The sequence below is a fragment of the Rousettus aegyptiacus genome, unplaced genomic scaffold (assembly GCF_014176215.1).
Source record: "Rousettus aegyptiacus isolate mRouAeg1 unplaced genomic scaffold, mRouAeg1.p scaffold_m13_p_2, whole genome shotgun sequence".
NCBI lineage: Eukaryota > Metazoa > Chordata > Mammalia > Chiroptera > Pteropodidae > Rousettus > Rousettus aegyptiacus.
In genome coordinates, this window is record NW_023416295.1 from 132,585,325 (window position 1) to 132,613,132 (window position 27,808).

Sequence of the window (27,808 nt, forward strand, 5' to 3'; positions counted from 1 at the left end):
AGTCCAAAGAAATATTCAAGGCATTACTATTTTGGGAATCAGAACAAGTCAGGAAGACCCTGCAGTGTTTGTTATCGTCTGTGAAGTTTAGTCATATTGGAAGCAGGCAACGCATCAGATTTCGCTTTAACACACCTGTCAATTCTCTAAGCTGTTTCCATCCGGAGAAGGAGGGCGGATTGTATCTGACCTTCTGCGCACGCTCCGCCTGGGTTCCGGGGGCGGGGCGAGGGCACGCGGGGACTTGTGGGAAAGTCCACGAAGGCGGGGTCCGGCGTGAGTCCCTGCGGGCGGGACGCTGCAGAGGTGTAGGAGGTAACGGCTAGTGAGGTGAACCGGTTTTGCCGTTATTGCCCAAGAGGCCTTTGAGGGGCGCTTGGCGGGAGAAGCAGGTGCAGCCCTGGATCCCAGGTGAGGCGGAGAGAGCGAGAGCGGCAGCTGGGGCACGGCGGTGTCTTGCGTAGCGGCGTATCCGGGAACGTGCTCCATTAGGGGCTCTTTCCGCGCGGCCCGGGCCTGGACATTCTGCTTTGCTGAGAGTCCCTCCACCCCGGTTGCCAGGGCATTGGGCTTTTGCCGTGGTCAGTACCGCCGATCCACCCTTCCGAGAAGACTGTGGTGGGGCCCGCCCCCTTTTGGCGTGAGTGTGTAGTGCTCGCCTAGATATTGGGAATGAAAGTGATATCCCCAAACGCTGGAAGTTTCTGGTTCTCTTCCTGGACTTCAGCCCCGTTGCAGGATCCATGGGAGTAGTAGGGCCTGCAGCACTAGCAGAGCTGGTGGGCGAAATGTAAAATGTTTTGACCCCGTACAGCATCTCAGTGTCTTGCTGCGCTTTTATTCATATTTCTGAGCCCCAAGCAGGGACTCGTTTTTTAAATGAGATACACATATCAAACATAGGCACTGCCTGAAAGAAGCTTAAACTTAGTTTAGTTTTGGAGGCTAGGCTGGGGGTTAGACCTATCTGCATTTGTAACCGTCTCTTCTAGAGGAATCCCTTTTCTAATCATTCCTGTCCTACCCTCCTGTCCCCTTGAAAGTTTGAATCCTCCCTCACCTTTTGGGGCCCTTCCTCTTCCTTTTCCCGAGAGCTATATATTCTTTTACCATGTTTCTTGCTGGGGCTCTCCAGCAGACTGTAGTCGTGCACTGCTTAAGGATGAAGATACATTATGAGAAATGCGTTTTTAGGCAATTCTTAGTTGTGTGAACATTGTAGAATGTACTTACACAAATTTAGATGGTGTAGCCTACTACACACCTATATTGTACAGCCTATTCCTAGGCTACAAGCCTGTACAACATGTTACGGTACAAAACTACTTAGAGACGTATGAGACTCTAGCTGGTGTAACATAGCATACTGTTATACATCAAACTTTTTAATAAGTAGAAAGAGTACACTGAGATAATGCCAAAAAGTGTAGTGAGTATATAAACCAGTAACATGGTCATTTTTTAAATCATTATCAAGTACCATGTATTGTACGTAATTGTATATGTTCAACTTTTATATGACTAGCAGTGGAATAGGTTTGTTTACACCAGCATCACCACAAACATGTGAGTAATGAATGTGTTACAAGGGCTACGATGTCACTAGGCAATAAGACTTTTTCAGCTCCTTTATAATCTAATGGGATCATGGCTGTATGTGTGGTTCATCATTGACCAAATGTGGTTATGCAGCACATGAGCAAATCTTATCAAAATCTTATTAAAATTATGTTAATTCTTGTATAATAATCTCATTTACTCTGCTCATTTTATTTCCCTTCTTTTTAAAAATCCCATTAAAATTCTCACTAATATTTATATGACTAACTATAATGCACTTTCTTTCCTCCATACTTCTGTGACATTTGGTGCTGCTAACTTCTCCCATGTTCTTGAACTCTTGAAAATACTCTTCTGTGACAGTACTCTCCAAGTTTTCTTCTCAGCTCCCTAGATGCTACTGCCTAGTTTTCCTATGTCATCTCTTCCTTGGTTTGTTCCCTAAATATTAGTGTTCTCCAGGATCTCTCCCCTCCATAGTCACAGTGATTAAACATCCAAATCCCATGATTGTAGCTTCCACCTTTATGTTAGTGACACCCAAATGTATATGTCTAGCCTTCTGTAACTACCTACTGGGTATGTCCTAATGTCCCATAAGCACTTAAATTCAGTATATCCCAAACTGAAATATCTGTCTTCCCACTTAATCTCTAATCCTGAAAGCTCTTTTTCTTTTAAAATTGTGATTCCTGACTCATAATGGCACTGCTAATCTTATCAGGCTTCCGAACAAGAAATCTAAAATACTAAGTTCTTTGCATCCCAGTTCCTCAACCTAATCAGTCATCATGCTCCTTTTATTTTATTACCTTAATACTTTTCATGTAGCTTTCAGGCTATAGGATTGACCTCATGGCTTGCCATTTCAAGATCTGTTTCATTTCTACCTTGTTGACCTTCTCTTCTGTCCTTCTCCCTCATAGTCCCTCATTCTGCCTGACCACTCCTCCATGTAAATCACTTGGCTGGCCCCGTTAGAAACAGGCTAAAGTTTCAGCACCTCTGAGGCCTTTTTTCTTGAGCCCACCACCCTACCATCTTATCTATGCCTGTCCTTTGCGTCATTCTCATAGCATCAATATGTATCTCTAGCACAGTGTTTCTCAACCAGGGGTTATTATACCTCCCAAGGGCCATTTAATAATGTCTGGAGACATTGCAGTTGTCACGGTCTGGAGGAGAGGCGATAATACTGGTACCTAGTTCGTAGGGGCCAGCGATGTTGCCAGCCATCCTCCAATGTGCAGGACAGCCCTGCTACAACAAAAAATTATCTAGCCCATAATGTCAATAGTCCCAAGATTGAGAAACCCTGCCTAGTATAATATTTTGTTACTCAGTGTTTGATTGTTTTGTTTTCTTCTCCATTAGATGAGGGACTTTGTCTTACCAGTTTTTGCATCCCTAAATCTTGATACAGGACCTGTCACATAGCAGAAGTTTAATAAATATTGAAAGAAAAAGGAAAAAAGGAGGTAATTAGGATAAATTTATAAACTCTAGAGATGAGCAGCTAGTCTAGCTACTTGCTAGTTTCAGTGATTCCTGCCTCATTGCCTTTCATTCATATTTCATTGTGAGGATGCCCAAACTTGTTTGTTTTTCATTTGTTCAGCAAACATTGATTGACTCATTTTAAAAATAATATACTGACATTTTCTTTCTTCAACATCACTTTAGGCTCTCTTCTATCCATGTATGATGGCCATTTATGAAAAGCTGAAAAGCCATTATTTAGCTAGGTTTCAAAAAATTAAGCCAAGTAATTCTATTTAATTCTTGTCAGAGGTTGATTGGTCAAAACTCTGCAGGCCATAATGACTTCAACAAATAAAGCAATTGAATTACAACTACAAGTGAAACAAAATGCAGAAGAATTACAAGACTTTATGAGAGATTTAGAAAACTGGGAAAAAGATATTAAACAAAAGGATATGGAGCTGAGAAGACAGAATGGTGTTCCTGAAGAGGTAAACTTCTTAATTGAATGTCTTAATTAAATTCCTACTTCAGAATCCAGTAAAAAACTATTTATTTTAAAATAAAGCACCTTTTAAAATGGTTTGTGAAAATATTGACACCCTTCGAAAAATTCTGTTTTTAAAAGTCTTTGTAATAATCGTATTAACTGTATTAAGACATTTTAAGGTTAGTAAATAGTTACTGAAAATAAGACCATGTGATAATTTTTCAGGTAAATGAATAGCATTGTAAAGTATGTAGGGGTGTGTGTGTGTGTATATATGTATATATATATCTCATGTATATCATATAATTATGTATTTAATTATGTTAACATACACTATTGCCATAAAAATGTAGATAGTGTCTGAGTTTAATCAAACATTTTTTAAAGATAGTGCCTTTAAATATTTACAGCTTTTTTATATAATGATGTAATGATGTGGAGGCTATTGACTTTGCCATTGAACTGCTGATTTGTTGTATGTACTAAGCTGAAGTTCAGATAGTTTTTGAAGAATAAATTTAGGATTGCAAATTAAGTGTATAATTAAAATTTCTAAGTAATATATTTCTTGTGACTAAACAATGTCCAACCTTCATCAGAGGATGAATTAAACTTTTCAAGCATAAATTAACATTATAAGTTAAGGTGGTAAATTGATATTTTTAAGCACTTGAAAATAAATTTAAAAATATTTCTTGACGTATAATTTAGTGAGAGTTTTAAACATTACTAGTTATGCAAAAGTAACAGTAGTGCTCAAAACATGTTGTCTTTTTCTTTTACTCTCTAGAATTTACCTCCTATTCGAAATAAGAATTTTAGGAAAAAGAAGAAAGGCAAAGCTAAAGAGTCTGCTAAGAAAACCAAAGATGAAAACACAAAAAACAGGATAAAATCTTATGATTATGAGGCATGGGCAAAACTTGATGTGGTAAGTTAATCTAGTTATGTGCTTTTTATATTTGAGTAAAATTGTCTTTGTATTAGCTAAGAGTCATGGATTAAATGAAAAATAATGTAGAGTTCTTACAACCTGTTTCTATCTTATGTGGAATAAAAATTTAATTATATAGCTTTTCAGTTAACCAGACTTTTTTTTCCCTCCAGTCCTCTTGCAGTGAATAGTGGTTAAAACAGCCAGGATTCTTATTTTTCTGTTTTCTCTCTATGCAAAAATAGCACATAGAGGTCTACTGTAGTACTGGTCACCCAATTTCCTCCAGTGGTTACATCTTAACTATAGTATAGTATCAAAATCAGGAAATTGACATTGGTACAATGTATATCTAGTTCTTTTCCATTATATCACATGAATAGGTAAGCACTATTGCAATGAAGATACAGAAATATTGCACGTCATAAAGATCTCCCTTGTGTTATAGTTAAACCCACCTCCCTCCTCCCCACCATCTCTAACCCCTAAACAGCCAGAATTCTAAGATAGTAATACTCCCAGAAAAGAATGACTCTGCCAGTATCTCTCTTATAGACTGAAGGACCTGTCAAATACTAGTAAAAAGAGAACACCTTTGTGTCTCTTCTTAGGGCTGGGGCTACATGACAATAAAAGCAAGTCTTAGATCTTAGGAAGGTGGGCCTCACCCTTCTAGAACAGGGATTGCAAAAATGTGTGCATGTTTTCCATTTCCCACATGTGACACACAGTCTGCTGGAGAATCATCACCAGTACTCAACCTTGGCACCCTCTACCCAGGGCTCTAGGCAGCCACTGTCAGATCAACCTATGAAAGGGAACCTTTTGGCCAGCCTTATTCTAGAATCTGACCCACTTTAAGGGTTGATTGGTTTGGTTAGGTTGATATGGAATATGCATTCCCTTTTAGTCTTTTAAAAAGTTTTTAATGTAATATTTGATTCATAGAAAAAAGCATGTGGAGATACATGTTCTAAAGCATAATAATAAAGTGAATATGTGAACCTACCATCTAACTTAAAGAGAATTTATTCAATCCCATTAAGCTGCCAGTGTGCTCCTCTTTCCCATCTTTTTTCTCTTCTACCCCCAGAGGTAACTACTATTTTATTTTCTTTGCACTTTTCTGTTTTCTATTTTAATTAAGGTATAATATACATACAGTAAAATCCAAAAATCTTAAGTGTACAGCCACCTGGATTTTTACTCATGTCTATACCTGAGAAACCGCCAGCCAGAGCAAGATACAGAACATTTCTAGCATCTCACAAGCTTCCCTTCTCAGTCGATAACCTCCCAAATATAGCCACTATTGGAGATCAGTTTTGCCAGTTTTGGAATTTCATATAAATATATGTTTGGCTTCTTAGCATCATCTGAGATCAATTCATATTGTCAATGGCAGTAGTTCTTTTTCATTACTGATCAGAATTCCATTGTGTGACTGTTTCACAATTTTTGTATCCATTCATTCTACTGACTGACATACATTTAGGTTATTTCCAGTTTTCAGCTATTAGGAATAAACCTGCTGTGAACATTTTTGTACATGCATTTTGATGAATATAAGCACTGATGGCATTTGCTGGGTCATAGTTTATATAGACAATTAAGTTTAGAAGATACTGCCAAATGGTTTTCCAAATTAGTAGTGTTTTTCTTAATGAAACCAAGGCTAATTGACTCAAGAGAGCTGGCACTATTATTTAAGTAGTTTGCCATCTGTTTTAGTATTGTTCTAATGTAAGTGAAATGTGGTTTGGAGTCTTGAATTTATTGCTGTTGGAAATGATACTTTGTGAAAATGATTTATTTTTTGGTAAGAATTATTTAGTCTGTCATTTTTTGTGATTTTACCCCTTTTTATATTTCCTTTTCATAAGTCGGTATCTTCTTTATAACGCTTTTTCCTGAAAGGCACCAGATGACTTCTTAGAGAAATGCTTTCTATAGTCACTTACTCATTCAACAGATAACAGTTGAACTACTGCTTTGTGTTGCCAATGCCATCATGATTGTACTGCATTGCTTTACCTTGTCATTTTAGTGTATCTATACAAGATATAAGTATTTACTTACCATTTCCATTCTAGTCCAGATCTGAGCGGCGATTTTACTGTTTTGCTGCCATTAGTTTTTTACACATGTCAGCATAACAGAGTGGGACAATCTTGGCTTTAATGTTGGTAGGCTGGTGGTTTTTCTAGAATCCTCACACTAAAACACAAAACTTAATTTCAGTTCATCTTTTAATGTTCATTCAATGAAACTAAGCATAGATTTTATTTTGTTTTTTAATTTATCAACAAGATGTTTTTTCTTATATGAATTATTTAAAATAATATTTTGTTACTTGCAAAATAAAAAAGGAGTTTATGTAATGATTAAAATTTTTGTTTAAACAAACTTCAGTGAAAAAAAATAAGCTTTAATGAACTAGTCAGTAGAGTCTTTGGTTGAGCCAGCTATATTTTGGAATACACTGATACAGTATAATATAGTCATTGAGAGCTTTCTGGAGGGGACAGACTGCCTGGGTTCAAATCCTGACTCAGCCAGTTACTGAGTGGCCTTGAGTAAGTTAACTAACTACTGAGTTTCAGTTCCTGCAACTGAAAATCATGGGTAATTATACCTACCTTATAGCTTCTTATGAGAATCAGGAGTTAATTGTGCTTTTCAAACACCTTTTGTTGTTTTAAAAACAAAAGGTTTTAGAAAAAAAAACCCTTTCTCTGCTATTGGTTGCTATTACATTAGTTTGGGGTTATTTGTAAAATTCTTTATGTCAAAACATAATACCTCACTGCTAATAGTTGGTGATTTAGGGGTGGTTTGTAGACTTGACTGAGTTTACTTTTTGAGTTCAAAGTTAGAATCTTTAAGTGGCTTGGGTCTTGGTTTTCTAAACAAGGGTACCTTTTTCTTTGGATATTATCTTTAAAATGAGAGGTTATTTGGGTTGCTATTATAGGCCTTTAGGTCCATAGATCATAACTTAAGTTCTGTTGACTACTTTTTTTATGTCTTTTTTTTTTTTTTTTTTAATGGTCATATAACTATGAGCACTGTTCTCCTACTTGTGATTTCAGGAAAGTATCCTTGATGAGCTTGACAAAGAAGAGAGTACTCATGATTCTTTATCTCAAGAATCAGAGTCGGAAGAAGATGGAATCCATGTAGATTCACAAAAGGCTCTTGCTCTAAAAGAAAAGGTACTATTTAGGTTAGCTTTAGTTTCCTTCAGGTAGGTAGAAAATCATGTGGATCCCAAGATTTCTTCAACATAATTAAGGGGGTGTTCACGCTAAGTTGTTATTGGCTATATCCCAATCAGGTGGCAGCATAGCATAATGGTTGGGAATGTATGCTCAGAAACCTGATTGCCTGGGTTCAGATCCTGTGACAAATTCTTTAAATTGCCTGTACTCAGTTTTCTCAGCTGTAACATAAGATTATTACTAAACCTCAATGGGTTATTCTTAATATTAAATAATGAATTATTACATGTAAAGTGCTTGGACCATATAGAGAGTAGTTCCAGGGTTTTAGTAGTAGACTGAAGTAACTTAAAAATCAGCATATGATTCTTGACATGAATATTATATTTCACCCCTCCATATCACAGGCCATCCATGGTTACTTTTTGGAATGTTCAGCATCTCCCTGAGGAAGATATAAAACTAGATGTATTGCTTTTCAAATTGAACTTCATCTTGATTGCTTTTTTTGGGTTACATTTCTGTGGGTTATTATTGTCAGTAATAAGTGCTAAGTGTTTTACTCATTTTTCTGCCAGGACTCTTGGATTATAACTATATTGTGAATTTCAGCACTTGTAAAAAGACCGTTTTTGCTCCATTCTCATTTGTTTCCTGTTAGCCTTGATCACACAGCTAATGAATTAGAATGAGATGGATAATAGTGAAAAAAATGGCTCTAGAATTCTGTGCTAGTATATATCTGATTTGTATGCTTTTTCAGGGCAATAAGTACTTCAAACAAGGAAAATATGATGAAGCAATTGAATGCTACACCAAAGGCATGGATGCTGATCCATATAACCCTGTGTTGCCAACAAACAGAGCATCAGCATATTTTAGAATGAAAAAGTAAGGAATTTCCATAATGTGTGTGAATAATTCATGTGTATATGGAGACTGATTTTTTTTTTTTTTTTTTAATTTTCATGGTGAAATGTGTGGGAATGATTGAAAAGTGTTCCATTTCCTTTCAACTGTAAATTCTTAAAGCTCACCCCCCTCTTATTGAGTTATTTAAGCCATTTTAAACATTCAGGTGCTCAAACCATGCCCCCTATAGCTTACTTTATTAAGGTGCTCTCCAAAAATTGAATAATGGTATTCTTTAGCTAATTCACGAAAGAAAAAAAAGTTAGCTGGGTAAAAATTTTTAGAAATTAATTTCCCTCTATTATTTTGAAAAATCATTTATGCGCTGTTTAACCTAGAGAACTTTTATTATGGTGAACTTAAAGTATATCCCAACATTTGTTTATCTTTAAATCATATTGACTCTAAATACATACTTCCTATTGAAGAACATAAGTGTGTTATGGTCTTATCATAAGCAAAGAATTGACCTATCATAAGAATTTTTATTTTATTATTTTATTTTATTATTTATGCCTATAGCACCTGATCTTCCTATGTGGTCTCCTATACAAGTACTGACCAGGCCTGACCCTGCTTAGATTCTGAGATCAGACATTGGGCTTGTTCAGGGTGGCATGGCTGTAGACCATGGACCATGGCTTCACTGGGGTGAGAACCCAGGACCTTCTGCATGTAAAGCAGACATGCTAACTGCTACACTATGGAACCACGTCCTCCTAAGAATTTTCAAAGAGACACACCACCAAGGAAGGCATTCATACTGTTTTAATTATTATTTGGAAATATGAATTACATTGGTTTTTCGGTTTTTACTATTTTAAATAGCATATTTTTAGGTCTTTGGAATTTATGGGTTAATATCCTGACAAATTAGGGAATATTTACATTTTGTAATATTTGATATCTACTATATGTAAGTAATGAAGAATAATTTTAAATAATCTCACACGAACCGACCATCCAACTTAAGAACCAGAACGTTACTATTTTAGAGGCTACATTGGTACTTCTTTCCCGGACCTGATTCTTTTCCCTCCCAGTTAACCACTATCTTGACTTGAATATTTATCATTCTTTGCATAAAAAAGTTTATATATGTACCCCTAAATGGTATATTGTATAATTTTGCTTATTTGATTATTATATTTCTTAGATTCACCATGTTTTGCATATAGCTATAGATCTCTCATTTTCACTGTTATTTACAATTTCTTTTTAGGAATATACCATTATATATGCATTCTCCTGTTGCTGGATTGTTGGTTGATTTTTCCTCTCCTTCCTTTCCTTTCCCCCCTCCTCCCGACTCTCTCATTACCTCCTACTCTCCTTCGTTATTAATACTGTGAACACTTGTACATGTTTCTTGGTGCTGGGTTGTAAGGTGTGCGTATTGTTTAAATGGTGATGACCAGTTTTTGCAAAGGTGGCTGTACAAGTTTACATTCCCACTAGCAGTGTATAGAATTCTTGTTCTGTATCTTTACCAACTCTGGTATAATTGGGCTTCTTAATTATTTTCATTCTGGAGGGAATAAAATGGTAATTCATTGTGGTCTTAATTTGCATTTCCCCATTTCCAGTGAGGCTGAGCATCTTATGTGTTTATTCACCATTTGCATTTTCTGTGAAATGCTTGTTTTGTCTCTTGGCCATTTTTCTGTTAGCCTGTTTTACTAGTGAATTTTGAGAGGTTCTTTATTCTAGATACTAATCCTTTAGTGTTTGTTTATAATTATCTTAATTGTAGCTTTTTACCTTTCTTTATGGAGTCTTGATAAACAAATTTTTAATTTTAGCATTTCAGTTTATTTTTAAAATAATGTTAGCACTTTAAAAAATATGATTTATTAAAATAGTTTCCTTCCCTGAGCTTACAGTAGTAGTCCACTATATTTTCTTCTAAAAGTCGTTTTGCTTTTCACATTTCAGTCTTTTTATATGTGATGAAGGTAGGAGAATTCCAATTTTGTATCTTTTCATATGAATATCTCAATTGTTCCAGTTCTATTAGTTGAACACCCATGCTTTTCTCATGGATCTGCAGCGCCACCATTGTCATTTGTCAGGTTTGCATGGATTTCTTTATCATCTCTATTCTTTACATTGATCCGTTGCCTGTTTCATTCCACACTATCTTTAATTGTTATAACATTATAATTGCTAAGTCTTGATATTTGGCATATGGCATGTTCTCTTTATTTTTCAGGAATGTCTTAGGTATTCTTGGACTTGCTTATCAATATAATTTAGAACCATCTTGTCAAATTCCATGAAAAATTCTGTTGGATTTTGATTATAGTTGGATTTATAGATCAGTTTGGAGAGAATTATATTGTTTTTGTGCCTTGTTATAGGTAAATATGAAATATTTCCACTTAAGTCTTCTTTAATGTCTTTGAAAGACAGTCTTGCAGTTTTCTGCATATGGGTCTTATACAGCTTTTGTTAGATTTATTTTTTGTTGCTCTCTAGTAAAGCAGTCACCTTGCTTAAGTTTCATTATTTCTTACAATATCTCTAGATTGTTTCATCTGGGAATGTCGATTTTGTTTCTTCTTTTCCAGTCTTTTCAGTATTTCTTATGGAACTGCATTGGCCAGGATCTGTCATAAAATGCTGAGAAAAAGCAATGATAGTAGATATTGTCGTTCCTTGCTTTAAGGGGAATGTTACTTACATCTCACCATAAAAAATTGTTGCTGTTAGTACACTAAATTAAAATAAAAGAAGGTGGGAAACATGCCTTCAGTTGGGAAATTAATCCCAATCAAATTCTGAAGTGTTGGTTTAACAAATGATTTTTGCTAATTTCACTTTATTTTAACTTTTTTAATTGTAGATTTGCTGTTGCCGAGTCTGATTGTAATTTAGCAATTGCCTTAAATCGAAGTTATACAAAGGCTTATGCAAGACGAGGTGCTGCTCGGTTTGCTTTACAAAAATTAGAGGATGCCATAAAAGGTATTATTTTTCCAGGTCTTTGTTGTCTAAAATTCTTCAGTGGTTTAATAGACACTATACAAAGAATATTAGATAATCACAGTTACTACCTTCAGAGAGCTTTCTATGTTTGAATAAACTCATTTTTGCAATTAAAAAGAGATTCTTGGTATTTTGGGAAAGAGTGAATTATTTGCCCTAATTAGATTTTGATTCAAATTCTCATTCCACCATGTGTGACCAGAGGAAGATTATCTTCTCTGAATTTCAGTTTCTCATCTATAATGTAAGGATTAAAACATCTTATTGGCTATTGTGAATCTAGAGGTAGTGCAAGTAAAGCTATTACCATGTTTTTGTTTACATGTCTGTAATTTCTAAGTCTCTTATTATTCCATAAAATAGGTTTGTGTAGTATAATCACAAACTGAACAAAGTTGATATCTAAAAGATTCTGCTGTTTTGTTTTGTTTTTTTTTTTTTTGGTTTTACGATGTATGCCTTATGACAGCAAGTATTCTTCCTGGCACTGGTGAAAAAAGGTGATTATGTCAGAATTCATCTGTCCTGGGGGAAAGTGGAGAGAGCCCAGTAGCCTAATGTTAGTATTTCTTAGTTCCTCTTAATTTTGTTATAGGAGAGATGCCTATTTGTCACATGTAGCAAATGATTATTGTTTTATACAGATTTTTAAATATATCTTTCAAATATTCTTTACCTTCTATTTTACTCAGATTATGAAAAAGTGTTAGAACTGGAACCAAATAACTTTGAAGCCACAAATGAACTCAGGAAAATTAATCAGGTAATCTATAGTTATTTAAATTAAGTGCATTACTTATTACTTTTATGAAGTAAAGATTTTAGTATAGACTGTATTATAGATTACTTAATATAGACATTTTTCTAATTTTAATTCTTTGTACTACAGAGTTTTGCCAAATTTGCAAGCAAGAAGTAGTATAATGGTAAAGATCCTTAATCGTCATCTAAGAAAGTTGTCTGAGATCTTTAGGACTACTGCTGCTTAACTTTTTCCCCAGATGACAAATTAGTTTTATTTATCCCACTGATTTTTTTTTTTTGGTTTATGTTTTGATTTCTGTGCTAAACTTTTGTGTATTGCTTTGATTTTGTAATTTTTAAGTTGCTGCATTTTTATAGTTTATATTTTAGCAAAATTTATACTAATTTTTTTTAACAATAAGAAAATAGTTATTAAATGTAAAATTTGCTGTTAAATGCTACTGAACAGTTCTATACCCTTTTATTTGGCCTTTGAATCAGAGATGTAATTACTTTGCCACCCATTATAACAGAAAAAAGTAAAAATCATTGGGGAAAATCTGCTTTTAAAAAAATTTAAAAGAAAATCTGTTTGTAAATAAATCAACTTGATTATGATTGTGAACTGTATTGTATATTTTTGTATTTTGTACTAGGTCTAATAATGACTAAGTCTTAAATTTGAGAAATTTGGTGATAGGGTCTTAATAAACTTTTATTTTTGAAAATAGTTCCAAGAATAGTACCTGGGCTGTGTAGAGATTCAACAAATATTTGTCGAATAAATAAATAAATGAACAACTACCTTTTGTGGGTATTACTTATTTTATTTGGAATAAATGAGCATTAAATTTATTACAATCTTTTTTTGCTTTATTTTAATAAGTAGAAAGACTTCAAATTAGAGTAATATTATTATTTTAATTATTAATTTGAAATGTGGCAGAAATTTTAGTATATTTGAGTGACAGTGTTTTAAAGTCAAATATATATCATTTTGCATTACTTGTTTTAGTTTAGCTGACTGTTATGTCTCCTAGGCTTTGATATCCAAAGAAAACTCATATCCAAAGGAAGCTGACACGATGATTAAGTCAACTGAAGGAGAAAAGAAACAAATTGAAGAGCAACAGAATAGGCAGCAGGCCATTTCAGAGAAAGATATGGTAATCCGGAGAGATTCTAACATATATATGTTTTGCCGAATTTACTCTTAGTTTCTTATATATCGGTGAAGTTTGTTTTTTTCTAGTATTAAAATTATTTTTTAATAGGGACTGAAAATTAAATATACTAAAACTTCTGGAGCCTACTAATTCAAAATTTGAGTAATTGATGACATTACATAATTAAAGATATGTAATTTTAGTGAACAAATTACTTTTGAACATTTTAACACATTTACATATAGATAGTTATAAATTTAACAGAAGTTACAATTCATTCTCATTTATAATTTGTTTTTATTAATTCACACTGGACTATTTATGATCAAAATTCCTATGGAATTCCTGAGTTGAAGCCTGATCCCATCTGATCTCGGAAGCTAAGTGGGATTGGGCCTGGTTAGTACTTGGATGGGAGACCACCTAGGAAGACCAGGTGCTACAGGCGTAAAAAATAAAAAATAAGGAATTATAAGCTGACAAGGTTCTTGCAATCTGTGAGGTCAACCAAGGGTTGCTGCCTAAAAAAAAAAAGAAGGAAAAATCCTGAGTTGAGATTTAATTTAATAAATTTACAGCTTTATGCAGACCCACAGAGGATTCCTAATACTTATGGACTGATTATTGATTGTGACATATCTGACTGTTTATAAATAAATGTTACAATGAAATCTGGTGTACACATTTAATACAGTTTAATTCATCCTGTGTTTGGACATATTAAAGTTTTGAAGAGTGAGCTATACAATTCTGGTATTCTTTTCTTTCACAGACATTAATGGAATTGTGAAATTTATTTGTATAGCTTCTAATATAAGTAAAGAGTGTAATATTTGGACCTATGTTTATTAAAATGTGTTTTTAAATTTAAACTAATAACTAGTAGAAAATGGTTAATGCTGCAAAGTAATATAGTTATGTATACTTTTTCTTTATAGTACTGAAAAGAGAATAATATGATAAAAACAAACCAAGCTAACAGATTCTAAAAACATGTACATTGGACTAGATTTTTAACAATTAAAATGTAATGTAATTACTGATGTAATAAATTGATGAGTATCTTTGCAGTGTTTCTTAAGATCTGAATTTTGCCACCCTGAACAAGCTTGATCCCGTCTGGCCTAGTTAGTACTTGGATGGGAGACCAGCTAGGAAGTCCAGGTGCTATAGGTGTAAAAAATGAAAAATAAGGGATCGTAAGCTGACAAGGTCCTTGCAATCTGTGAGGTCAACCAGGGGTTACTGTGCCTAAAAGAATTTTAAAAAATAAAAATTAAAAATTAAAAAAAACATTCTAATTTAATTTTTTGGCATATTTTAAAATTCATATTTCTTTACAATATAATAGGGGAATGGATATTTCAAAGAGGGGAAGTATGAAAGAGCAATTGAATGCTATACTCGAGGGATAGCAGCAGATGGTGCTAATGCCCTTCTTCCAGCTAACAGAGCAATGGCCTATCTGAAGATTCAGAAGTAAGTATTGGTTACATTTAATGCTTTTCAGGATGAAAATGAAATTTACCATAAATTGGTAAATTAGCTAAACAATTAAAATTTATTCTTGAGAATTAGACAAAGAGGGCATATATGTTTCATAGTACATATTTAGTAAATTTAGCTCATGTTAATATTTTTTCACTTTTAGTAGTCTGGAATTACACAATTATCACTTTAAATTGCTTTATGCATGTTATTCTAAATCAGTGATTTGAAAATTATTTTTAACTCAGAATACTTTGGGCCAAATCTTAATCTAGAAGTGCGTTATATATACATATACATATATAGCAGACAGGAATTGCTGTCATTGAAATTACCGATTGATTACATGTACGCCTAAAACTTGCTCCTGTGATATTCACCGCCTGTTTCGTATACACTTAGGGCTCCAAGTTGGACAATCAGCAGGATAATATCTGATAGTGGAAACTGTATCTTACATTTATTTGTATCTGTTTTAATAATACTTTACACACCTAGTGACTATAAATATTATAACTATAAATATTATAAATAGGGATTCTAAACTTTTTTGGTGCCATGAATGGTGAACCTTTCTCAAATTTTTTAAAGGTATAATTATACATTTAAGATTACAAAGGAAACCAGTTGTATTGAAATATAGTTTTAAAAATATTAAAATTTGTGATATAGTGATATATGTACTTTTTAAAATACATTGCATAGAAACAACATTTAAAATATAGGCAACAAAGTTAAAAAATTTTTAAAAACAATGTGAAAGTTTGAATAAGAGCACTAGGATTTGGGGTGATCTTTCACACATTCTTCCACATATTGATCAACTAATATATGCGAATAAGGAATACTCAGAAATCAGCTGATGATTATGTTACCAGTGTGAGAACATATGACTTCATGCTTTGGCATATGAGTGACTACTAAGGGCAGAGTTGCCTAGTAGTTGGCCACCTATGTCATAGGAGTGTCTGTAAACGGGTACTGTGATTGCGTGCAAACAAATAGCAGGTTAAATTGCTACTGTAATTCTGAAATAGTGGTGATATCTCAAAACAGTATTTGAGGTATCTCTAACAAATGTGATATGAACATATCTATGATTTTTATGGGTAACAAAGTTATAGATACTGCTTTTATAAGTATGGTTTGTTATCCACAATTATAATAGAAAGAAAACCTAAATTTCATTTAAAAGTTAGTGAAAATAAGGATGTAATATTTTTTCCATCCAAGTTTTTGGATCTTTCAAAGGACCTTGGGCTAGGAACCCCTGTCACAGAAGTAAATTTTGGTTGTATATTTAACCTCATTGAAACTAATAGATGTAACTAGAGACATTATTTTGATTAGTCAGAATAGAGATCATTGCATTTCCTGCTAGCTTACTTTGCTATTCAGGAATTGTGCATAATTTAACAATTGTAAGCCTTGATTCTTAGGTTTGACTAATGCCAAGAATAATACCTTCTAATAGGTGAGAGATTATATCTACATTTATGAGAGCTCTAATTTATTGTATTGGCCTTATTTGTTAGTTGATAATCATATCAGTATATTATAGAAAATTAACAGTATATTTTAAATACAAAGAACTATATGACTTATTTGCATTTTTTTCTAGTTATCCTTTAGATTTACACTTAATATCAAAAGTTTTCTCAACTATATGGTGACTTTGTCAGATATTACAGACTAGATGAGAGTCATAAAGGGAGCATTTTAAAGAGGAATTTGAACCAAACTCAGATCTAATGGGGAAGTATGAGTGAGGTGAAAAAACAGGTCGAGTGTCCCAGTGTAGGTTCAAAGGTGCAGAAATGGGAAATTTCATGGTAACTTCTGGACAGGGCAAGTGGTTCATATTTTGGCTGTCATGCAGGGGCAGAGATAAGGCTAGAGAGTCAGGCCCCTGATTTCGTGCTCTGCATAGAAGCTGGACTTGATCCTGAAAGGTGTGGGGGCCATGCAGGTGTCTTAAATGGGAAAATGATTTAATCAGTCATATAGAAAGTAAATTGGAAAGGTCATGAACATACACACACACATATATATTCTTTCTTGTTAAAAAGTTAATTCAGAGATGTTTAAGTTCATTAGAAAATCTGATTTTATTCATATTAGGTCTTGTTTCGAGGATAGTATGGCGTTCGTTTAGGCCTTGTGGAGGATGTAATCACAGAAAATTCTTTTTTAAATAATATTTTTATTATGAAAATTTTCAAACTTTCATGGAAATGTATAACAAGCTCCATGTATCAAAGCGTCTAGTTTTAACAAGCCTTTAACATACCTTTTTTTGTCACATTTGTTTAAGCCTTTTTTCCCTCCGAATTATAAAGCAGGTCACAGACATTTTGTTTGTTTTTTAGCTGCTCTTAGCTCTTTGTTATCGTAGAAAAGTACCCAGTCAGGCTGAAATGACTGCTGGTTGCCTGGCTAAATAGAATTTATGAAAGTGTCAAATGATTACTCTCATATAATGTTTTTTACATGGGTCGTTTTTCCTTAAAGTGTACTATAGGTAAATGTTAATGATGTTTTATTAGAAAATTCATATCAGTTATAGTTCTTAATGTAGTCCTGTGCTTATTGAGGGTTGAGGGAAGGTAAACTGCCAGCCGTGATAGTCTTTTGTGTGCTCTATGTATATTTTACCATCATCAATTCCATCCTTCCAGCACACTCTTTTCTGACTTTTCTTTAATCTGGTACCTTCTCCCTTCTTACCAGATGATTCCAAGATTTGGTGAGAATATAAAATTTAAAAATAGTCTTTCCTTCAGACACAGGTTTGAGAGTTGGTAATTTAAATTATTTGCATGATTTTTACATTAGAAACTCAGTTTACATGAACTTTTTCTGTAGGCTGCATTTTTCCATTTGGTTATTGTATCATGTTTAATAGATATGAAGAGGCTGAAAAAGACTGCACACAAGCTATTTTATTAGATGGCTCATATTCTAAAGCTTTTGCCAGAAGAGGAACTGCAAGAACATTTTTGGGAAAGTTAAATGAAGCCAAACAAGGTATGACTATTTTTATGACAACTGGCACTCACTCATCCTGACGAGACTCCCAAGTTATAGCATCAGAGATAGGCAGAGCCTTCCCATGGTCAAGAATACAGAACTTAGAGAAGTACATTTTCTACCAAGTTTAGATCATGAATAGCTTTGCAGACTTGAAGGAATACAGCTTCCATCGTGGACCTGATTGTTTGTTAATAGCACACAGTACCATCTAGCTAATTGCCATTCAGAATTAATGAAACATTTGAATTATAAGGTGAAAAAGGAAAAAAGCAAGAAAAAGGGAATCAGCAAGAAGAGAAAGGGAATCAGCATCTAGGCAGCGTCCCCAACCTTTTTGGCACCAGGAACTGGTGCTCCTGGGAGAGTCTTAATGCCTGATGATCTGAGGTGGAGCTGAGGCAGTGAGGCTAGCTCTGGGAGCAGCTGCAAATACAGATGAAGCTGCTGTGTGGCCCATTGCCTAACAGGCCATGAACCGGTACTGGTCTGCAGTGCAGAGGTTGGGGACCCTGATCTAGGGGATAGAGGATAATTTGAGATCTTTAGCGATGCCACCTTTTTTCCTTGCTACTGGTTATCTATTCTTTCTTTTATTTTTCCATGACCTGTCTTTTAACTATTTATTAGAACCAACCTGTTTCTCTCATGTCTGTTGTCTCTTTCATTTATTTCTGCTCTTTATTTCCTTCCTTCAACTGTCTTTAGGTTTAATTTGCTGTTTTTCTAACTTCTTGACATCAATACTTCGATAATTGATTTTCAGCCTTTCTTCTTTCCTTATATTTGTATTTAAATCTGTTTCTCTCTAAGGCTGGCTTCAGCTATAGTCCATGCATTTTTTTTTTATTATGGTAAAATACACATAACAAAATTTTTTCTTTATCCATTTTTAGGTTTACAGATCAGTGGCACTGAGTGCATTCGCATTGTTTTACAACCATCACCACTATCCATCTCCAGAACTTTTTCATTATTCCATTCTGAAAACTCTACTCATTAACCAATAACTCTTCATTCTCCTTTCTCCAGCCCCTAGTAACTACCATTCCACTTTCTATCTCTGAATATGACTATTCTAGTTACTTCACATAAGTAGAATCATACACCATTTTGTCCTCGTGTCTGGCTTACTGCACTTAGCATGTCTTCAGGAGTCATCTGTTTCATAGCATATATCAGAATTTGATTCCTTTTTAAGGCTGAATAATATTCCATTATATGGAATTCTCTTATATTCTGTCTTACATTTAGTGTATTACTCTGTCATCTGTTAACAGCATGAGCTTTGGTAAGTTAGATAACCTCTAGGCCTCAGTCATATCATCTGTTAAGTGGGGTTGTAACAAGTGGGTTACATGAGAATTCATATAAAGCAGCTAGCATAGCACTTAATAAATGTTAGTCCTTGTTATTGCTCACCTGTTTTTAGCATCCTGAGTAGTAGTTCTTAAGTTAAATATGGGGTTACTAAACTAAATATATTTTGAACTTCATAAAGTATTTTCACTAATTTATTATATTTCTTAAAAATTCCCTTTAGATTTTGAAACTGTTTTACTTTTAGAACCTGGAAATAAGCAAGCAGTAACTGAACTTTCCAAAATTAAAAAGGTAATCTTTTCACCAAAATATCTTATTTCCTGCAGCATAAACACATATATTTGTTGAATAATTATCTTGAGAATATTTTTGTAGTCATGATTACAAATTTATTTTCAAGGAATTAATTGAGAAAGGACACTGGGATGATGTTTTTCTCGATTCTACTCAAAGGCAAAATGTGATAAAACCCATTGATAATCCACCTCATCTTGAATCAACTGTAAGTTCTTTCATTGTTTTCCTTGCTATTTAATATCAGCGTTCTATGAACAAGAGTTGAAAACAAACTGTTGAATTAATCTCTTAAAAGAAATATTGAAATCTCTTCCTAGAGACATTTTTATACTCTTTAAAAGGTACTTCCAAGGATTATTGATATAATAAAATTGGGGGAATTTGAGCTACTTAGAGTTCTGTGGTAACTTTTTAAGTAACTTAATGTAACACTATAAATTTAAATATTTTCACATATTTTATGATATTAAAGGAATTTGAAGTGGTTTTACCTTTTGTAATAAAGAATTTTGTATTTCTATTACTATTCTTATTTGAGATTATGATTTTATTACAATGTCTTACATCTTGTATGGAGTTAGATCTAAAATCAGCACATAGGCAAAAATCTTACATAGGCAAGATTATCTTTAAAAATACACACTGCACATTATTTGGTATACTATATTGCTTTTCAGTAAGTCCAACAAAGCCAGTTATTTTCCTACAATATTAGAAAAGAAAGAGTAGCTTGCATGACTTCAGGAGTTTGTTTTGTGCTAAACCTTTGAAATTGATTTCATTTAAGGCAAATAGAGTCCAATGTGACTCTATTATAGTTTCTAACATTTACATAGTTACATACGTGTGTGTATTTATTTGTGTATGTGTGTGGGCGAAACCACCAAACAGGTAAAAAAATTGAAAGGTATCAACCTCCCAAAATTGCCCTGTGTGCCCCTTTGCTGATCACGATCCTCTCCCTGCCCTCTAAAAGTAACTTATGCATGGCCAATGCTCTTAAAAAAATAATTTTATAAGGAAGTCAGAGCAGGTATTTTTATCCTCTTTTTACAAAGGAAGAAAGTGAGGCAAAGAATGTTTGTTTTGCTAAGTTCATATTTTAGGTTAGTAGCCAATAGAGGAAATCCTTAGTTTAATACTGTCCTAGTATTCTTATTATGACTTTATTCTTGAATTTTTTGTGACAATACTTGTTTCACATGCTGGGCATAAGTCTAATTGCTTTCATATATTAATTTTCACTCATTATATTCATTTTTGCTATTCTTTCCAATAAAGATGATTAAATGTTTAAACTTTCACATTTTTGTGAAAGTTATTGGCTGCCTTGTTCTTGCCTTCACTTAGCCCACAATACTGCTATCTCTTGGCTTTATTGTCTGTAGGATAAAGTTCGGACTCCTTGACATGGCATTCAAGTCCTTTTATAAGCTATCTTTAAGCAGCCTTTCAGGCATTGTCTCCATCACTCCTCCTGTTGCACCCGCCCCATTGGACTTGCTGCCTTTCCACAGACCGTACCATAATTTTCAACATTGCCATTCTTGTGTACTTTTCTGTGAAGTCTCCATTTGATGCCGTTTATCTACCTTTCTTCGTGTTTTCTTATAATTTTGTGCTCTCATCTTTTTTGATGTGCATTCCATTGCTTTGTAATGATTTATAATACATCTTCTTTCCCACACTTAGACCTATGTAGGATAGGTGCTGTGCATCTTTTTGTATTCTCAGACAAGAGTATGACTCCTAGCCATCAAATTGAATTTACTTATAATTGGGATATTGGCCGTAAGAACACTGCAACCTTTTAGTTTGCAACCCTAAAATAGAAAACTTGTATGTGTTGATTTAAGGAATTGATTTTAATCGTTTTAGAAGCCACTCAAGAAGGTTATTATTGAAGAAACTGGTAATTTGATACAAACTATTGATGTGCCAGATAGCACGACTGCTGCTGCTCCAGAGAGTAATCCTTTTAATCTAGCAAATGTAATAGCAAGCACAGGCGCTGCGAGTAAGAAGAATTCAAGCCAAGATGACCTTTTGCCCACGAGTGATATTCCAAAAGCAAAAGTATTGAAAATAGAAGAAATCAGTGATACTTCAGTTCTGCAGTGAGTAGGAACACTCTTATAATCTCTAGAATGATGATAATTCCACTAGAAAATTACTATTACTGATGAGACTTCTGGTTTGTACTAAACACCATAATTTTTTCAACTTCTCATTGAGTTTTTTTTTGTTTTGTTTTGTTTTGTTCTTAATTCTTGCTGTTAAAGAGGCCTTGCTTATGGAATAATCACTGTTCCTTTACCATAGTGGGGAATTTAGAGATAATAAGAAAGTATCTTGAACAGATTTATTTCGTTCATTTCCTTTTCTAGAACTTTAGTATATTGTTTTACTTCTTAATTCAACAAAAATTTTTAACTTTTTAAAAGGAAGCTTCTAAAAAATGTAAAATTTAGGCATTATCATTATTCTAGCCATTCATATTTAAGATTATTTGTGGGCCGTTTAAAATTTATTTGGAATTTTAAAAAAGTCTCATGTTTTTGTTTCCTTCATTATGAGAATATAAAAAATATAAGCTAAGTTTATTTCGTATTGTAACTTTATTTACATATTCCTGCATTGCACTCAGCAATCCTAGTAGTTTTTTTTTTCAAACTTTGAATATTTGTAATATTTCTCTTTAAAATGATAGTATGGATTGTGAGGAAACACTAAGTAGACAGATTTTTTTTTTTAAGGAGGAAGCATTTATTTCCTTAGAATATCTTTTTTGAAACTGATAATTCAGATTTCTAGAAGGCTGGGTTGTAAGGATATGTGATGTAGTAATGCAGTGTATAGAAATGGTGTGCTCAGAAGGTGGTCAGGCTAATAGCTCAACAGATGAGAATAGTCATTACATAGCATGTGAAAATTTGTAAAGGCATAATCTGTATTGCGAAAGATATACATATATTATCAGCTGAAAGAATTACCATTTTCAGAATGTAAATAGATAATACAATATCAATAAAGTCAGAAATGTAAAAATCTCTATTGATGTTTATATAAGCTTCGACTATTTGTAGTTCTTTTCAGTTGTTTGATTGATGCCTCTGAAATATTTCCAGACCTCAAGTTAATTTGAAACAGGATGTGTGTCAGTCTTTCAGTGAGAAGATTTCTATAGAGGTAGACAAAATACCTGCTCAGTCAATTACAACCGTTCTTCCGCCAGTTCCTTCAAACTCATTCCAGCTTGAATCTGATTTCAGACAACTGAAAAGTTCTCCAGATATGTTATATCAGTATTTGAAGGTAAGAAAGAGGAAGCTAGTAGTTCTAAGTAAAAGGTCAAAGAATTTTTGTCACTATATAATAAAGTGTTATATTTGCTTTTCGTATAATATGATTGTAGAAAATGCTCTTATCCCTTTCCTGATGTATCTATCACCCTGGCTAGACCATTTTAAATATTTGCAGCCAGGGAACCTATGGAAATAGGTCATATTTTGAATTCTTTTGTTCAAAATAATTTAATCTAATTTCATATATCAAATTTAAACTTAATTTTTTGTCCTTCAAGCCGGGGAAAGAAGCTAAAATATATCAAGTTTTCTGTTTTCTGTGTGCTAAGTAATGTTTGCACTATTTAGGCAGTCTCCTGAAAGTGAGCTTTTATTTGCTCCAAGAAAAAGAATCCAATCATATGAAATTTACCAAATAATGGATTAGAATAGGTTTTTTTCAGTGCAATTATAATGATCTTTATAATTATGCAGTATACAGTTACTTCCAAGTGCATTATCTCATGTAGTTTTATTTTTAAAATTTTATCTTATTTCTCCTTGAGAGCCCTCAAGTTTCCTGTCTTTCGTAGGGTGGTGGTCATCTCTTGTTCATGAGGTTTTTCTCTGACTTGAACTGAGTGATTGTATTACAGTTCCTCTAACCTTTCTTCGATCATTAATTACATTTCGGTGTAACCACCCCCTCCCCCAGTTATTGTTTATTAAGTACTAATGCATAGTAGTTATTCTTTATTATATTTACGTTAGTAATTATTATATAAATAATTTATGATATGTGAATGTTGCCATAATTTAATTTTCTAACTATATTTTTTCCAAGCAAATTGAACCATCCTTGTATCCTAAGTTGTTTCAGAAAAATCTAGATCCAGATGTATTCAATCAAATCATTAAAATTCTGCACGACTTTTACATTAAGTAAGTTGACATTTTTTAGGTATACTTTCATATTGTAATGCTGTGTTATTTCTAGTGGTTTGGGAAATTCATTTTGATATCATATTATAACCTTCTATATAGCAATTAGCTTTCTAGTAAATTTTACTGTTGCAGAAATTGTGAAGATGACAAGTGCAAGCAGTAGTAAGGGAAATGATTAGTAGGAGGAGGAAAAAGGACTTTAATTTTTTTTTTCAAGAGAAAGGTAGGGTATAGAAATGACAGTTTATAGTAGATTAATAATGTCCATGCTAAGCCTTATATTTAAGAATTTTATAATTTCTTCAATTAACTTGATAAATTTATTTGTGCACTTAAAATATAGGTAGCGTCCAGGGAAAAAAGATAAATGAAGATCTTGTATATATTGTATAAGTAAAGAATTAAATGAACTACTTTTAGTGGAGCATTTGTTTTATATTTGGTTTATTTCAGGAAAGAAAAGCCATCACTCATCTTTGAAATCTTACAAAGGCTTTCTGAAGTAAAAAGGTTTGATATGGCAGTGATGTTTATGTCAGAACCTGAGAAAAAAAGTAAGTTCTGTGAAGAAAGCTTTTCCATATCCCTTTATTCTTGTATTGTTCCCTTACTTTTTTAACTAACTATAGCAAACATTTATTGACTATTTACTATGTCCAAAGTACATACAATTAAATTTAAATTATATAATCATATTAATTTAATTATAGTTTAAGTAAAATTAATTTCAGTCCTGACAGTAACATTATGGGGCGTCGGTATGATATTTTCTGCAAAGAAGGAAACCAAGGCATAAAGAGGTAAGGAACTGTGACCAAGGTCACATAGTTAGGAAGTCAGACTCAGGATTTAAACTTAGACAGTCTTGTTCTAGTCTGGGCTCTTTTACTTAAAAATACAATAATAAGAGTAATGGTTAAGCTTCCGCCATAGGAGGCATGGGTACACAGGAAGTCCAATTCATCTTGTGAGCGCTAATTTCCTTGAGCTTGTTTGATTTAAGCTGGATCCTCAAAGTACAAGAGTCAGTTAGATAAAGCAGGTAGGGAAGAGTTTTAGACTGAGGGAATAATGTGTGCACAGGCTCTGAGGCAGGAAAGAAAATTGAGTTGAGAAAATTAAAAATGCAGTGTGACTAGGTTGTAGAGTTAGGTGGTAAAGAGTGGCAGGCGATGAGCCTGAAGAATTAGATCCCTTACTGATTTCTCTACCAGTCTTTGACAGAAAGTGCGTGTCTTGGGAAACTCTAATTTAAGTAAAATCAAACGCAGAAACTTCATTTACTCAGAGTTTTGGACTATATTCTAGTTTTAGGAAAAAGATAAATCATTAGAATGCCAAAGTACCAGACTTTTATAGATTTAAAAATAGTGAAAACTCAATGTGCCATTTTCAGATCTCTTGGACTAAATGAACTTAGGGCTCCTTTCTTATTTCTTTGTTTCTAGCAATGACATTGAATGAGTCTCAATCACTATGAATAATACTCTTTACATTGTACTCCGGGAAATATATTTTTAATTTAGAGAGATTTTTAAATATAATTTAAACCAAAAGAAGTTTCTGCCTTATCCTCAGTTAATCAAAAACAGTCCCTGAAATTCTCTAAAAGGTATTATTCTAATTACTATTCTGACCTCATCTTCTACCACTTGTTTCAATCATTCTGCCCCTTCACACCACAATTTTTTTAATATACCGAACTGCCAGACTTATTTTAGCCTCAGGGGCTTTGCATTTGGCTGTTCCCTTAGCCTGGAATATCTTCCCACACATCTTTTACCTTACTTCATTTAAATTTCCACCTAACTTACCACCTCAGAGATACCTTTCCTCACCAGCCCTAGTTAAAATAACTGCCTGCCTCCCCTACCTCATCACCCTCTGTCTTCTTACCCTGCTTTATTTTTCTTTGTAATATCTAACTAGCTGACAGTGTTTCATGTATATGTTTGTTACTTCTCTCCCTGATAGGTGGAAGGCTTCATGAGAGCAGGAGCTTTGTCTACCCTGTTCTCTAGGCTTCAGCATAGAACAGAACTTAGTACATAATAACCTCTTAGTGTAAGTGTATCGAATGAATGAATTTCTTGTCACATTATAGTGATAAGTTCACGTATACTCAAAGAATGTGAGTTGGCTCGTCAGACTGGTTTACCAACAGTACCATCTTGGTTGGGTCACCACTGTCCACTAAGTTAAACGTGGGAAACTTAGAATGGTTCCTGCCATTCTAAATATTAGCTTCTGTAGTCTTTTATTATTGCCATTATCATTAAACACTGTTAGCTAGTTTAAATGTTGAGAAATATATAAACAATAACAGTATTTTAAAAAATGTTGACTATTGACCATTCAGTGGTATGAAAGATAAGATTTTACATGGCTCATAAGATCTTTTAACTTTTAATAGTTATATATTTTATTATATATTATAAAAATATATTACTAGCCCATCAAACATGATTTTTGTAGATGTTATTGCCAATTTTCAATTTAGAGTAGTGATATAAAATTTTCTTCTAAAATAAAATTTAAGTTTGCAAAACAATTATAATAATAAGTAAAAGGACACTTGTTAAATAGAGTGAAAATTTTAGGAAGCTCAGAATGAGTTAAGTTTAATCTGTAAGATTAATATTGACGATAGGGGGAATTTTTTACTAGAAAGCAAAATATTCCAGTAAGAAATATCATTGGATTGCTGTAGAATTTTCTGTTCTGGGATTGGTTTTTTAAATATCTGAATTAGAATTTATAAATAATCCTAATTATTATTGGTTTCAAGTGTAAAAGTTTTGACAGATCAGATTACTCTCTATAATTTTTGTTTCTTAGTTTTTAAAAATGAGGATTCAAATGAAATTTTTTTTTTTCTTTTTCAGTTGCACATGTGTTATTCAATCACATAGACAAATCAGGATTGAAGAGTAATTCTGTTGAAGAACTCAAGAAAAGATATGGTGGTTGATTTCCATTTTTACTGAAATTATTGTCTTTGACTTTCATACATAAATTTTCTATAGAAAGTATTTGCTTTTAAGAAAATGAAAGTACTGTCTTTGGATATAAGTTAATTAACTATAAAGTGAATAATTGATTTAACTCATGAGAAATGTATTCAAGTGAACTATTTATGTCTTTTTCTGAAAATAAAATTAGAAATAATGAAGTATACTTGTAAAGGTCAGTATTTTATAAGTCATATAAATGTTAGATATAGATACAGTCTTCAGTGCCCTGTAAATGTAACATTATATTTTCATGAGTTTTCTGACCACATGACCAGATTGCTTTATTAGCATATGAATAAAGTTGTATTTGTTTACAGGAAGTTTAAGTAGGTAACTAGATTGTTTCTTTATAAAACGTTTTAATATCATCATGCCAGTTCACTAACATAAAATTAATTGCAGGATATGTTTTTAGCATTTATGTTTGTTGAAAAGATACTTTTAATTGGGGTTTTTATATAGGTTAATTGAAGAATCACAGCATCTTTAAATTTTAATGCTTCAGCTTTTTTCCTCATATCCACATTACCTATTAACTTAAGGCACATAATCTAAATCGTGGCATAAACAATTTAAAAACTAGGAATGTTTGAAATAATAGCATGTAGCTTGCCTATATGTGTTATGTGATTGTGGTGTTGATAAGCTTTTGAAAGCAGAGCTATTGTTCTCTTTTATTTTAGTTCTGCATAGCCGTGGCACAGTCCTTTGCATCTGGTTAGGTCCTTCATTGACATTTATACAGTTTAATTGAATTCGACAGCAAGAATCAATTTTAGTTAAATGTTTAAAGCAGCCACTTAGCAAATTTTGGGCATCCTATAAGTTGTTAAAACCAACTGAAATTTAGAGGCTATCAGATTGTTAAAAAAAATTAGGTCACCATCATATAGCTGTTATCAGCATCAATAAAGCAAATTTAAAACTTTA

General features: G+C 33.2%; 1 protein-coding gene across 1 annotated transcript; it reads left to right on the top strand.

Moving 5' to 3' along the window:
- Positions 1 to 243: 243 nt before the first annotated feature.
- On the top strand, positions 244 to 27,808 carry RPAP3 (RNA polymerase II associated protein 3). The gene is made up of 17 exons (XM_016124472.2): positions 244 to 411; positions 3,350 to 3,533; positions 4,323 to 4,463; positions 7,559 to 7,681; positions 8,451 to 8,578; positions 11,445 to 11,566; positions 12,280 to 12,350; positions 13,372 to 13,497; positions 14,849 to 14,976; positions 17,891 to 18,012; positions 19,559 to 19,629; positions 19,739 to 19,840; positions 21,514 to 21,752; positions 22,764 to 22,950; positions 23,764 to 23,861; positions 24,318 to 24,418; positions 26,750 to 27,808. The coding sequence occupies exons 2-17, from the start codon at positions 3,381 to 3,383 to the stop codon at positions 26,833 to 26,835; spliced, it is 1,998 nt and encodes a 665-aa protein (XP_015979958.2). The 5' UTR covers positions 244 to 411; positions 3,350 to 3,380; the 3' UTR covers positions 26,836 to 27,808.

Excerpts from the sequence above, each read along its gene's own strand:
- RPAP3 (XM_016124472.2), top strand. The coding sequence starts at position 3,381 with ATGACTTCAACAAATAAAGCAATTGAATTACAACTACAAGTGAAACAA. Across the intron at positions 8,579-11,444 it reads GCATATTTTAGAATGAAAAA|ATTTGCTGTTGCCGAGTCTG; the intron begins GTAAGGAATTTC and ends TTTTAATTGTAG. Across the intron at positions 24,419-26,749 it reads GTCAGAACCTGAGAAAAAAA|TTGCACATGTGTTATTCAAT; the intron begins GTAAGTTCTGTG and ends TTTCTTTTTCAG.